The 14,262-nt window shown below is 33.1% G+C and overlaps 1 protein-coding gene across 1 annotated transcript; it reads left to right on the forward strand.

Moving 5' to 3' along the window:
• Nucleotides 1-12,714: 12,714 nt before the first annotated feature.
• MC3R (melanocortin 3 receptor) lies at nucleotides 12,715-14,021 on the forward strand. The gene has a single exon (XM_074285063.1). It carries the CDS (start codon nucleotides 12,927-12,929, stop codon nucleotides 13,893-13,895), a length of 969 nt encoding a protein of 322 aa, XP_074141164.1. The 5' UTR covers nucleotides 12,715-12,926; the 3' UTR covers nucleotides 13,896-14,021.
• The last annotated feature ends 241 nt before the right edge of the window (nucleotides 14,022-14,262 follow it).

Consider the following 14,262-nt stretch of genomic DNA (forward strand, 5'->3'; position numbering starts at 1 on the left):
ATCAATTACTTGGATCGATATTTGTATTTGCATGGTATTATATTTGTAGACTCTACTAGATGGAAGGAAATTGTTGTTTACCTACCTTTGGAATCATCGTAACAGAGCTTTTTCTTTGTCTAGTGATAGAAATTACTATTAATAACAAATATCTGGGGAAGATTCAGAGGCTATCCCCTTCTTCCAAATTCCTGATTTTAAAAAGTTCAATCTTACTGATGAGATTGCATTAACTTTCCTCTATGTCAATCAGATACCACTCAATCTTACAAAGAATTTAATCTAAAATGGGAAAGCCCATTGTGTTTTATTCAAGCTTGAGTGGAAACAGATCCTTTAGTCTAGATACCACAAGGCTGACAGTGGTCTTAGTATAAAGGTAATTTCTCTAAGGGTCACTCTCAACCCTCACTGACCACCTACTCTATAGTATATATATATATATGTATGTGTGTGTGTGTGTGTGTGTGTGTGTGTGTATGAAAACATATATGAAAACTATGAGTCCTGCCACCATGATTATGTTTGGTCTAAGAGATTTAACCAAATAACAATCTGCTGGCCTTAATAATAAAATAATTAAATTACCCAGAAACTATGTATCTTGAATTCTTGAATCTTTTTAAATGTCACACAGTATGATACCTTGGAGTGGGTAGAGAACAGATCTTCCCACAAGAAATGTTATAGTATAAACAGGATTACATTCTGATTAGCAGACATATTGTTCAAAGTTTGTTTCTTACAACTGAATAGTTCAGAAGTTCAATCTATTTAGAGAAATAAATCCCAAAGTGTCAATGAATATAATAGCATATTTATATAGTTACAGACATAAAATCAAGGATGAGAGGGGAGCACAAAGAGATGAAGTGTTTTGTTCCTGGAACAAGATCATTATATAGAAAAATATATGACAGATATGAGGTGTAAAAAGACTAGAAAAACAGAGGAAAATTACACCTGAAAGGATTTTGAATGCCAAAGAAAAGATTTCATATTTGATCATAAAGATGATAGAGAACCTCTCGAGTTTATTGACATAGTTGGACCTAGGATTTAGAAAAACTAATTTGCTGAACTAAGGATGGACTGGGGAACAATTTATGGCAGGCAAACCAACAGCAGCCTATTTCAATAGTGCAAGAGTATAATAATGAAACCCTGTATCAGGGTGGTGGCAATATCAGGGAGGAGGGGAATAATTCAAGAGATATTGCAAAGGTGAGAAATGCAGGTCTTGATAACAGATTGATTATGAGGAATGAAAGATAGAGAAGAGTTGATGATCATCAAAACTTAGGTTGCAGGCCTGAGAAACTGTGAAGGAGGTGATGCTCTCACAAAATATAGAAATTTACAAAGGGAAAAATATTAATTTAGTCTTGAACACTTTGAGTTTAAGGTATCTATTGGACATCTAGCTCAATCAATTAAGATGTCTTCATAGTAGTTTGAGATGTCTGACTGGAGGTTATCAGAGAAGTTAGGTCAGGACTGATAGATTTAAGAATCATCAGAATAGAGATGATAATTAAATCCATGGAAGCTCATGAGATTATCAAATGAAATAGTATAAAGTGAGAAGATAAGATGGCTCAGCATAGGTAATTGTGGTATATCCATGGTTAGTGAGTGTGACCTAGAGGATAATTCAGGAAAGGGATTTTTATATATTTAATAAGAACTAATATTTCATTAGAGCTCCTGTAAAAACTGGGAGTCAGTCTGGCAGAAATTTGTCTTAGACCAACAGTTTATACCATATCTCATGTTAAATTCAAGTTGCATATGTGATCTGAATATGAAATATTATACACTAAAAAATTAGAAGAAGTAAAGTTCATGTGCCCTTAAGAAATGGATAGAGGATTAATTCTTATTAAAAAAAAAAAAAAGGAAAAGGTAATTATAAAAGAGAAAAACAGATAAATTTTGATTAAGTTGAAAAGTTTATCATAAACAAAATTAATACATTTAATATAAAAGAATATTTATATAAAATAATCTTCAATAAAGATTGGTATGTATTCAAAACAAAAAGGCAATTAACAAATGTATAAGAACTATAGAGGAATTCCTCAATAGAGGAATCAAAAGATATAAATAAATAGTTCTTAAAAGAATATGCTTATAAACAATCATATTAAAGAATGCTCCAAACCACAAATAAGAGAAATACAAATCAAAATATCCCTGAGATTTTCCCACATACCCAGAAATTTGGGAGAAAAAAAAGACAAACAATGGGAACAATAAATATTTTAAAAATTGTAGAAAGACAGGCTTATTAATAGTAGACCTACAACTAGTACAACCATTCTTTCTTATGACCTAGACTCACTCCTAGAGAGTCCACTGCTACCACCACATCACTGACCAAAGAAAAGACTACAATAGACACCAAAACATTTATAGCAGCACTTTTTGTAGTTGCAAAATGAAAATGGAAAAGGCTCATCAATCAGAGAATGTCTAAATGAATTGTGGTATTTGAGTTTAATGGTATATTATTGTGCTAGAAGAAACAAAAAACATGAAGATATAGAGAAACTTTGAAAACTGAAGTGAGACATACAAACAATTTTATATGAAGTATGTGTATTCACATACAAACATACAAACTGTCTCTTTTCATATATGTGTGTATGTATGTGTATATACATGTGTATGTGTGTATATACATATATAATATAAGTGAAAGGTAATATACATTATAAAAATTATTTATAAACAATAAATATACATTATATAAATAATGTAAGTGGAAGGTAATATCAGAAGCAAGCTATGGGTAAAAGGAGAAAAAGGATTGGGAAAAGTTTTCTCAAAGGATGAGATTTCAGCTAAATCTTGAAGGCAGGCAGTCAGGAAAGACAAAAGGTGAATAAAGAGAAAAAGGCATTAAAGAGAGCCAGTGAAAAGACATGCACTTGGGATAAGGAGTATTCTATGCAAGAAATATCAAGAAAGGTAATTAATTGCTTTGGTATGTAGAGTTCGTGGAGTGTAATAAAGTCATTAGAAGACTAGAAAGTGGACAGGATATAAAAGGCTTAAAAGGTCAAAAAGAAATTTTCATATTTGAATTTAGAGATAAAAAAGGAACCACTGCAGTTTATTGAGTAGGTGTGTTGGTCCAATCTGCACTTGAAAAAAATAACTTTGGTAACAGGAGTGGAAGATGGACTAGAATGGAAAAAACTTGAGCTAGGGGGCCAAACAGCAGGCAACTATTCAAACATGAGTTGATAAATACTTGCACCAGGATTTTAGTTTGTGAACAAAGAGAAGGAGAAATTTCTTAGGAAAGAAGTTTTAAAGGCAGACAAGGCTTAGCAACAAATTGAAAATGTGGAATGACTTGGAATGAGGAATAGAAGATGATACTAAAATTATGTCCTCAACAGTAATGGGGAAGCTTTGAAAGAGGGGGACAGGTTTTATAGAGGAAGTTAAATAGCTCTGTTTTGGACATATTGAGTTTGAGATGTCTATGGTACATCCACTTCAAAATCTTCAATGGATATGTGATAATGAAAGAATTGAGGTCAAGAGAGAGATCAAGACTGGATGAATAGAACCTTCTGCATAAAGAACATCATTGAATCAATAAGAGCAAGAGAATATCATCAAGTGAGAATATAGAGAACTGAGAAAAGAAAATGAAGCAGAGACAGGAAAATACTTCACAATGACTACAACAATATAAATGGAAATATTAACCACAAAATAATAGAAACTGAATATTGCAAAATAATGAAGAAGGCTGACCCCAAAGTAGAAATATTATAAGAAATCTCCCCCTGCTTCTTTGCATTGGGGGGGGGGGTGTCAGAAACTACAGGTGTAGAACATTGCATATAATGACAGAATTTTTTTCCAATAATTTAGTTTTTTTATATAAAAAATTCTTCCTCTTTTTCTTTTTGTTTTAAAAATTATCTTTTAAAAACTAAATACAAAATAAGAAAATAAAATAGAAAAAAAGGGGGAAAAAAAGACCAAAATTGAAAACAAAACAAAACAAAACAAAACATTGTCATGTGCCTAGCAGAACATCAGGGAGAACTCAAAATATGCAACAATAAATTTCTACTTCAAGAAAACATATATAATAATAGAAGACATTATATTCATGACTGTCCATCTATTCTTTGCATCCTTGTAGGTTATTCTTTTTTTCTCTGCTGTGTACTTTTTATTTTACTCTCTTTTTTTTGCCCTTTCATCTCTCTCACCTTCCCCAAGCAAGCTACAGTTAAGCACACATATATAGAGATACATATATATTGACATTCATACATATACATACACATTTATATACATACATATGCTTACATGCATACATACATACATATAGATATGCATTTCCACATATGCAAACATGCAGCTAAAACAATATTAATATGGCTGATCTATAATGTAGATTTCTTTCTTGATTGAATCTTTGTTTGACTTTGGGATCAATGATTACTAGTTCTATTTTTAAAATTCTCCTTCCTTGTTATTGTGTCTATTTCTTATTTCCCATCCCTTCTAACTCTTCTACTTTTGTCCTACTCCTTAACTTGCCTTGCTATTATTTAACCTCCCCCTTCTCATGATCTTCTCCCTCCCTCCTTTCCCTCTCTATCTCATTCCCTTTAATCTACACACCTTATGTCACTCCTGTTCATCTCTACATATACTTTAATATCCCACCTTTTCCTATTTCTTCTCCCTATTTCTTTGTAGATTTTGGAGGGTATTATACCCTTTATGGAATATGCCCACATGCATGTGCACACACACACACACAGACATATAAATATATCTATACATATATATGTATTATTTCCTATTTGACTCATTCCTGATGTAATTTTCAGAACTATCAGCTCTCCTTTCCCACTTAATGCCTTTGTGTAAGTTCTTCTTCTATACCTCATTTGTATAGTGTAATTACTATTTTTACCTTTTCCTAGATAGTTTTGCTTTTTTGAGAATCAGATCACACTTAGGTCTCACAAACCACTAAATTAAACCACTAAATTATCAATTTAGATAAAGTTTACATTTCCACATATAAAACATAAACAGTTTGTCCTTGTGGAGTCCCTTGAAATTAGTCATTTATATATTGATTGCTATATATACATTTTTTATGAGTTCAGATTTGGTTGAGACAAAATACTGAAAATCTATAAGTACATTAAATGTCTATTTTTTTTTCATTCAATATTATGCTTTGTTTTGCTGGATAATAATTTTCAACCACAGTCCTAATTATTTTGATTGTTGATATATAATATTTCAGGATCTATAGTCCTTTATTGTAGCTACTGATAAATGCTGTACAATTCTAATTGTAACTCCAGCATATTGAATTCTTTTATTTGTTTGCTTCTTGTAAAATTTTTTCTTGAGTCTGGAGATTTTGAAATTTAGCAATAATGTTCCTATTTGTTTTCCTTGTGGAATCTCTTTGAGATGGTGATTGGTGAATTTTTTTCTATTTCTACTTTCTGCTCATAATTTTTTAATGTTTTACAGTATTTTAAAAAATTCTTTATATTTTATTTTATTATTTCTTGATCTCATATAGCTTCATTAGGTTCTCCTTGCCTAAACCTAATTTTCAAATAATTATTTTCTTTAAGATTCTGTATCTCCTTTTCTAGTTGATTGACTTTCTTCTTAAAATCATTTTTTTTTCTTGGATGGTTCTTTTTTGTTTGTTTTTCCTCAATCAGTCTCATTTGATTTTTAAAGTATTTTAAAAATTTCTTCTATAAATTCTTTCTGGGCAGGGACCCTTTTAACATTATATTTTGGAGTAGGAGAGGTTTTTTTTTTTTTTTTTAATTTCAGTGTCCTACTCTGAAGAACCCCTATTCCCCCTATTCCCATAGTTAATTTCTTTAGTTAGGTTCTTTCTCTTTTACTTGCTCTTTTTTTTTTCTTTTTTTTTCTTTTTTTTTTTTTTTTCTAATGAGAACTTATTATTGTATCCACTTCTAATCCTGGGGTAGGGGAATGGTGACCTGAAAAAGGAAAGAACCATTAAAAGAAAAAAAAAAGAGGAATAGAAATAAAATCACTGGACTCCAGAGCCAAAATCAGAACTAGAACCCAGGTCTCCTTATTTCAATTTACTGGGTGACCCGGAGCAAGTCATCTTTTATGATTTCATCTTCCTCATCTGTAAAATGAGAACATTGAGCTAAATGACATTTAAGCTCCCTCCCAGCTCCTAGATCCAAAGATTTTCTCCTTCTCTGTTAGTCTTGTGTACACACAATAGAATTGTGGCATACATGTAAATGTCAGTGAAAAGAGTATTAGAGAAGAGGTTCAAATGATATCTTTGACACTTTCTAGCTGTATAACCACATAATTGTATACATATAACTGTGCAATTCCATAACTTCTCTGACTTTGTTTTCTCAAATATAAAATAGCCATGATCACAAAATCTGCCTGAATAGGGTTATGGCGAGAATCAAATAAGATAATGAATTTAAAATCCATTGTAAACCTCCATAAATACAATGTAAGTAGGAGATATTATTGGTAACAAACCTTTTATAAGCCATGTATTATCTATACAGCCATATTCTAGACCTGCTCCACCCTTATTCCTTTAGGCTTGACCCAAAGCAACTGTTTCTATTGCCTTCTTCCCATTTGCTGCCATCCCTACCTATTTTTCAACTTTTAAAACATCAGTCAGTTTGACATTTCCATATTCTGTGATTCTTTCTGAACATTTGGGCTGCAAGGTCACACTACTACACAAACACTTTAAAAGGATTAATTTTTTTTGTCTGTTGTTTGGAACAGAAATATCCAAGTGACTATATCTCATTCTGTGTGAATCACTTTAGGGTGGCAATTTGGCCACAGAATGTACAGGCTTAATGGAAAATTTCTAACAAGCCAACATAGCTTCTTTCAAATCACCCCCTGACTTTCTCCACATACACACGAGAAGAGAGTCACAAAGAAAGCACAAATAAAGTAATCAGTTCTCAATAAGAACTAATATCACACTGGATAATATTTAATGTAATTTGGATCACAAAGTCTGTTTTTGTGTCTAAGAGGCAATAATAATTTAATAGAACATCAGATGTCCTTTTAGGATGTTACTGATGATAGAAAACAATGGATCACATACCCCATGAATGTTGCTAGAAGAAAAAAAATTCTTGTTTCTCTAATTTATTTTTTTAATGTATAATTTTTTTAATTAAAAAAAAATTGTTTCTAATTCTCTTTTTCCTTCCCATCTTTCCTTCACTGATTGAGAAGGCAAGAAAATTATCAATTATACATGTGAAATCATGTAAAATACATTTCCAAATAAGCCTATTGTAAAATAAAAAAAAAACATTTTAAGAAGAATGCTTTAATAACTATACAAATATGTATACATATATTGTATTTAACATATACTTTAACATACTTAACATGTATGGGATTACCTGCCATCTAGGGGAGGGGATGGAGGGAAGGAAGGGAAAAGTTGAAACAGAAGTTTTTGCAAGTGTCAATGTTGAAAAATTACCCATGCATACATTTTGTATATAAAAAGCTATAATTAAAAAAAAAAAAAAGAATGCTTTATTCTATACTCAGACTTCATCAATTCTTTCTCTGGAAGTCAATAGCATTTTTCATCCTAAACCCTTTGGAATTTCCTTGGACCACTGTATGATTAGAATACATCTGATCACAGATGCTCATCATAGAATATTCCTGTTATTATGTACAATATTGCTCTGATTTTGCTCACTTCACTAGCCATCAGTTCGTGTAAGTCTTTCCAGGATTTTCTGATATCCTACTGCTTGTCATTTCTTATAGCACAATAATATTCCATCACAATTATACACTATAACTTCTTCCCCTCAATTTCCAACTCTTTGTCATGACAAAAAGAGCTGCTATAATTAGGTTTGTACATATGATTCTTTTCCTTTTTTCTCTGATTTGTCATGAAAATCTTGAAGCTTTAATAGTTTAAAACTTCCAAAGATTTGAGAAATACCCTGTATATTTCTGGGATTGTTTTGTTTTAAAAGGTTTTTATATTAATTTACTATTTTGTTTTATGTAATGACATACTAGTTAGAGAGCTAGAATCTGGGTCAAGAAAATCTAGGTTCATAGATCATTGTACACAGCAACATCAGTATTATACAATGATCAATTCTGATGAACATGACTCTTTCCAAAAATGAGATGGCTGATGCCAGTTCTAATGATCTTGCAATAAAGAAAGCCATTGACACCCAGAGAGAGGATAGTGGGAGCTGAGTATGGATTACAACATAACATTCTCACTCTTTTTGTTGTTGTTCATTTGCATTTTGTCTTCTTGCTCACTTTCCTTTTTCATCTGATTTTTTTTTTTTTTTGTGCAGCAAGAGAATTGTATAAATATGTTTATATATATTGGATTTAACATATATTTTAACATATTTAACATATATTGACTTGCTTGCCATCTAGGGAAAAGGGTGAGGGGAAGGAGGGGAAAATCTGAAATATAAGACTATGCAAGAGTCAATGTTGAAAAATTATTCATGCATATGTTTTGAAAATAAAAAGCTTTAAAAAAAAAAAGAAAGAAAGAAAGAAAGAAAGAAAGAAAGAAAGAAAGAAAGAAAGAAAGAAAGAAAGAAAGAAAGAAAGAAAGAAAGAAAGAAAGAAAGAAAGAAAGAAAGAAAGAAAGAAAGAAAGAAAGAAAGAAAGAAAGAAAGAAAGAAAGGAAAAAGAAAATCTAGGTTCAAATCCTGTTTCTGACCCGTACTGATTATGTAATTCTGGACAAATCATTGAACTTTTTAGTTCCCAGGCAGCTCTCTAAGATTAAAGGCTGTTAAATAGTTGCTAAATCTCTACTGATAGGGTGAATTTCTTCTAGCAGTCTCTATATCAGTGAAATCATAGACCTATTTCCCGCCAAAATGTGTGATGCAACTATACACATACACACAGGTATAGTGATATAGATATTATATTGTAATGACTTATTATTTATTGATAATATTATTAAATCCTTAAAGAAATACAAAGTATAATAATATAGATATAATTCTGTCCCCTATTAAATATTTAATAAGCTTTTAAACAGCTTTGCTCACCTAATATATCTTGCCAGTGTCAAAATATTTTGGAGATACGCTGTTTCCAACAGCTAAAGCCCAGCAAGCAGGCTATATTCTGGATGATCTCACGGTCTTGCAAAGTATATTGCTTATACCAACTCCAGGAATTCACTCAGGGATTTATGTTCCCTGTTTCCCAAGACTTGAGAGCCATATTATATTTCTTTTTTTTTTTTTTTTCCCCTGAGGCTGGGGTTAAGTGACTTGCCCAGGGTCACACAGTGTTAAGTGTCTGAGACCAGATTTGAACTCCTGAATTCAGGGCTGGTGCTCTATCCACAGCGCCACCTAGCTGCCCCATATTGTATTTCTTGACATACTCACAGTCCCTGTTTCTTGTAACAGCTAAGTGAAAAGAACAAGATATCCTATCCCCACAAGGCTAACTTTGTTTCTATTTGTGTCTATGAGACAATCAACTTGGAGATTGTTTCCAAAGGACCAAGCAATAACTGCATTGTACATACATGACCCTGCCTTGGAAATGGCCAAGAATGATTATATCTTGATCTAGCCTACTTATGTATATAAAACACTAAAGTTCCAGTTCAGTTGATACCAGTGAACAAAGGAACATGGATTTATTCTAGAATATGTCCTCTAAAGATTCCGAACAAATGAATGTTTCTCTCTTGATAGTGAAGATCTCCAAAGGCAAATTAAATTATATTCCCTCACTCTATAAAGTTTCCTCAATAAAATCCAAAGTCACTCAAAGGAAGTAACCCTAACTATGCACATATGAAAACTATGTTGGTAAAAACACAAACTGCCCACAGTGAAGTATATAATTGGACAAACAATTAATTCAATTATTCTATTATTATCTCTCTTTTGAACTAGAATACAAATAGACAAGAATTGAACATGAGCTTTTGCTAGATCACACTCTAGTTCTTTGAAAGCATCATACAACTTAGCAAAACTTTGACAACATTCTGAATTGGGTTGCGGTTGTGAATCATGGGACACCATGATACTGGAAAATTTAAATATATACATTCTAAATTATGTACATAAATAGACAATGATAACCTCAAGCGTGAGAATTGGTAGAAAAACAAGTCAATCGGTTAATAAACTCATTCAGAGTAGGCGTTCGTAAACATTTGTTGTATTGGGATGAGTTGTATTAAACTGTGAGGGACAACAGGAATGCAACTATAAGCAGAAATTTAGATGGAAACTGTGTATAGAGATCAGGATGCTGATTTTTTCTGTTAAAATTATAGAGTAACATTTGATACAAATAATTTGTGGAAGCATGAAGACAAATAAATTCTGGGCATAGAACTGTTCACAAAACTAAAAGAAGCATTTGTAGAGATAGAAAGAAAGCCAAAAAACTTGGAATAGCATTCATTTCCATCAATTACTATTTTTAAAAATAGAGCATCTAGGAAAACATCTTTGGGACAACCCATGCTAAAAGTAAGATAAAAGTTTGAAAACTTTAATAATCTTCCAGGAGTACAAACAACTAATATAGTTTACCTAATAAATGAACTGAAGTAAAGAATGAAATGTTCTGTTCAAATAAAAAATATTTGATTTCTTCAACTTGGCCTTCATTGTCATAAAACTAAAGGAGAAAAGAGAGTGTTTGGGTTAGGGTAAGCAACTTCTTTTCAATTTTCATCATTCCTCTGGTGACTAACACCAGAGCCATATAGATGATTCTGGAGCTTCACTACACAAGTGATTGGGAGGTAAGAGATGGGGAAAAATTATTAAAAGCAACAAAATTCAATGCTGGTGAGGAAGAATAAATATGTACATCCATAGCTGATGGAATTGCAAACTTGTAGAATCTTTTCAGAGATTAACGTGGTAGTATACATTAAAAGGTTGAACTAATAGTATCATTGGTGGGAATATACTCAGAATGTAAAAAAATAATAAAAAGACCCATCTATATGATGATTTTAGTAGCAGCAATTAATGTACACTTGTTTAAAAATAAACAAAAAACCCCTATGTGTCCAACAATATGGTGAATGAGTAAATAAAATATGACAATTCATAAAATGCAAAATAAGAATAACAAGAGTGAAGCACAAAAAGAAACCTATAAAGTCCTATGTAAAATAATTCAAAGTGATAAAAAGAGCCAGAAAAATAGAAGACACACTATTACCAGATAAAGGAGGAAAATGAATAAGAATACATGTATAGGGAATCCTGAAGACTGTGAGAGTGTAACTGAAACAGTTGTTAAGAATACTTTTTGAATTCAAATTAATTACTTAAATGAAAATATTTACCAAATAGAATAAATGGTAGGACTGATGTTCAATGTTTTAATTGATGTTCAGTAACTGTCAACCTTTTTCACATACTCCTGAAGATATGTTGAAATACGTGCTATTCCTTCAAGTTTTAAACTGTTAGCATCATTTGAAAGGTCTATGATTTTCCAGTTATATGTGGGTGATGACATTGTTATATTGCTAACTTTCCAACACTCAGTTACTGTTAACTTGTGAATAGCACCTGAATTTTAAGTCCCTGATAAATCATTTGGACATTAGGAAACTCCATTTGTTACTTTCAATATGAAAAATCTAAAAAAAAGAATTAGTGAATTGAAACAAAGTTAGATCATGACTGGTTTTCAATATCAGTGACAAAACATTAGGTTTTTTATTTTGCTTTTTGGTGGGCTTTTTTTTTATTTGATAGATAATGAGGAAATCTTAAAGGTTTGAGTGTAAAGTAATAACATCATCTCAGTGGTTTACTAGGAAGATTACTAAAACAATAGTGTAGATCAGAATGGGTTTAGATTGAAAACAAGATGGCCAGTTAGTAGGTTATATTACAATAATCTGAATGAGAGGAGATAAAGGCTTGATCTAGGATGGCCATTATGGACTGTGTTAAAGATAGGGGTCAATATGAGATATACTGTGGAGGAATGTCCAAGAGACCTTTGAAATATGTGAGCTAACAGAGAAAAATCAAAGTTAAAAGCCTGAGAGCTAAGGCTTTTTTCTTCCTGTTTTTGGAACAAGCTCATTGTTTTCTTCAAGGATTGTCCCAGGTATTGATAAACTAATGCAACAGGCTTTCCATATAGTTGCATGTCATCACCTGGGCAATATGTGTTAGATTTATTATTGTTGAGGAAAAATAGTCTGCTTCACCAATTGAGCAGATTACCCATCTGATCTGCAGAGGGCACCAGATAATTTTATTTTTCCAACAGATGGGCAGGCATAGGGAATGTGGTACCTGCTGGTTAGGGCTGTCAGTCAAAAAGCTACCTGCTCTCTAAATGGTCATTTTGCTGCATGAAAGATTAAGTAGGAGTTGTTTCTTTTATGTCAGTGTGTATAAAGCTATTGAGATCTTTCAGCCTCCTGAAAACTGTAGCTGTAGCTAAAAACTCCCCTGAGCCCAAGACCCTTCCTAACCATGAAACCAACAGTTGTATCTGAGATAACCAAAGACAGCAGTTTTCTCTTTTCTCAACTGGAAAATTAAAGAGAGGCTCAGAGTAAACTGCAGAGAGAGCGACTGCCAACTGCTGCTTCTTTAGCTGAGAAAGCTAGAGCAGAGACAGAAGAAATACCAAGAACAAACTTCTGTACCCTTTCAGCCCAATCCTAACCTTTCTCAACATAATCTTTCCTGGAGAAGAACAAAACTAAAACCTGCTGTCAATAAACTTCAAGGAAAAAAAAAGCTTCTTGAGAGAGATTTGTTTTCTAAGCCGGCTGGACCCTTCACTACTGTGCTCCACCTAATCAACTCCTTTTGTTGGCAATGAATGCTACTGGCTCCCTGCTCTCTTCCCAAAGTCTGCTGTCGAAAGGTACAGAGGAAGTAAATGTTACCTTCCTCTTCAACAACCAGAGTAGCCCCGGATTCTGTGAGCAGGTCTTCATCAAGTCCGAGATCTTCCTGACTCTGGGAATCATCAGTCTCCTGGAAAACATCCTTGTCATTTTGGCTGTGTTGAAGAATGAAAATCTGCACTCTCCTATGTACTTTTTCCTCTGCAGCCTGGCAGTGGCAGACATGCTGGTGAGTACATCCAATGCTCTGGAGACAGTGATGATTGTCCTCCTCACCAATGACTACTTGACCTTTGATGACCAGTTCATTCAACACATGGACAATGTTTTTGACTCCCTGATCTGCATTTCCCTGGTTGCCTCCATCTGCAATCTCTTGGTCATTGCCATTGATAGATATATCACCATTTTCTATGCCCTGCGTTATCACAGCATCATGACAGTGAAAAAAGCCATCACTTTGATTGGAGCCATCTGGATCTGTTGTTTCATCTGTGGGATCATGTTCATCGTCTACTCCGAGAGCAAGACTGTCATCGTGTGCCTCGTGACTATGTTTTTCGCCATGCTGCTCCTGATGGCCACCCTCTACGTGCACATGTTCCTCTTTGCCCGGCTGCATGTCAAGCGTATTGCGGTGCTGCCAGCCGATGGGGTCATGCACCAACATACCTGCATGAAAGGGGCTGTCACCATCACTATTCTGCTGGGAGTATTCATTTTTTGCTGGGCACCCTTCTTCCTCCATCTCATTCTCATCATCACATGTCCTACTAACCCCCACTGTATCTGTTATACCTCCCACTTCAACACCTACCTGATTCTCATCATGTGCAACTCAGTCATTGACCCCCTCATTTATGCTTTCCGGAGTCTTGAAATGCGCAAGACCTTTAAGGAAATAGTCTGTTGTTGCAGTGGTTTAGGTTCAGGGTAGTGTACCTCATGTTGTTCCAGGGCACTGAAATGTAAGAATAACCTTCTGAATGCTTCATCCTATAATCAGTGATAATATTAAAAAAGAAACTTTTAAAGGGTTTAAAAATATATCAGTTGTTCCTTATTTAAGGGGGGGAGTAAATTCTTCTGAAAGGGAAAATTGTACATAAATTATCCTTTAAATAGATTTGCATGATGGTTACAATAGCAAAAATTACTATGTGTCTCCTCAAGTGTCACTCTAAGAAACCCAAGTTAAATTTTATATTGGTTTCTAAGTTCCGACTCTGCTTCATTTCTCCAGAAACTGCTTCATTTCTGTATCAGATTCTAGTGTAAAAGACTCACATTAACAGGTAGAAAGA

This window comes from Sminthopsis crassicaudata, chromosome 2, assembly GCF_048593235.1.
Source record: "Sminthopsis crassicaudata isolate SCR6 chromosome 2, ASM4859323v1, whole genome shotgun sequence".
NCBI classification, from domain to species: Eukaryota; Metazoa; Chordata; class Mammalia; order Dasyuromorphia; family Dasyuridae; genus Sminthopsis; species Sminthopsis crassicaudata.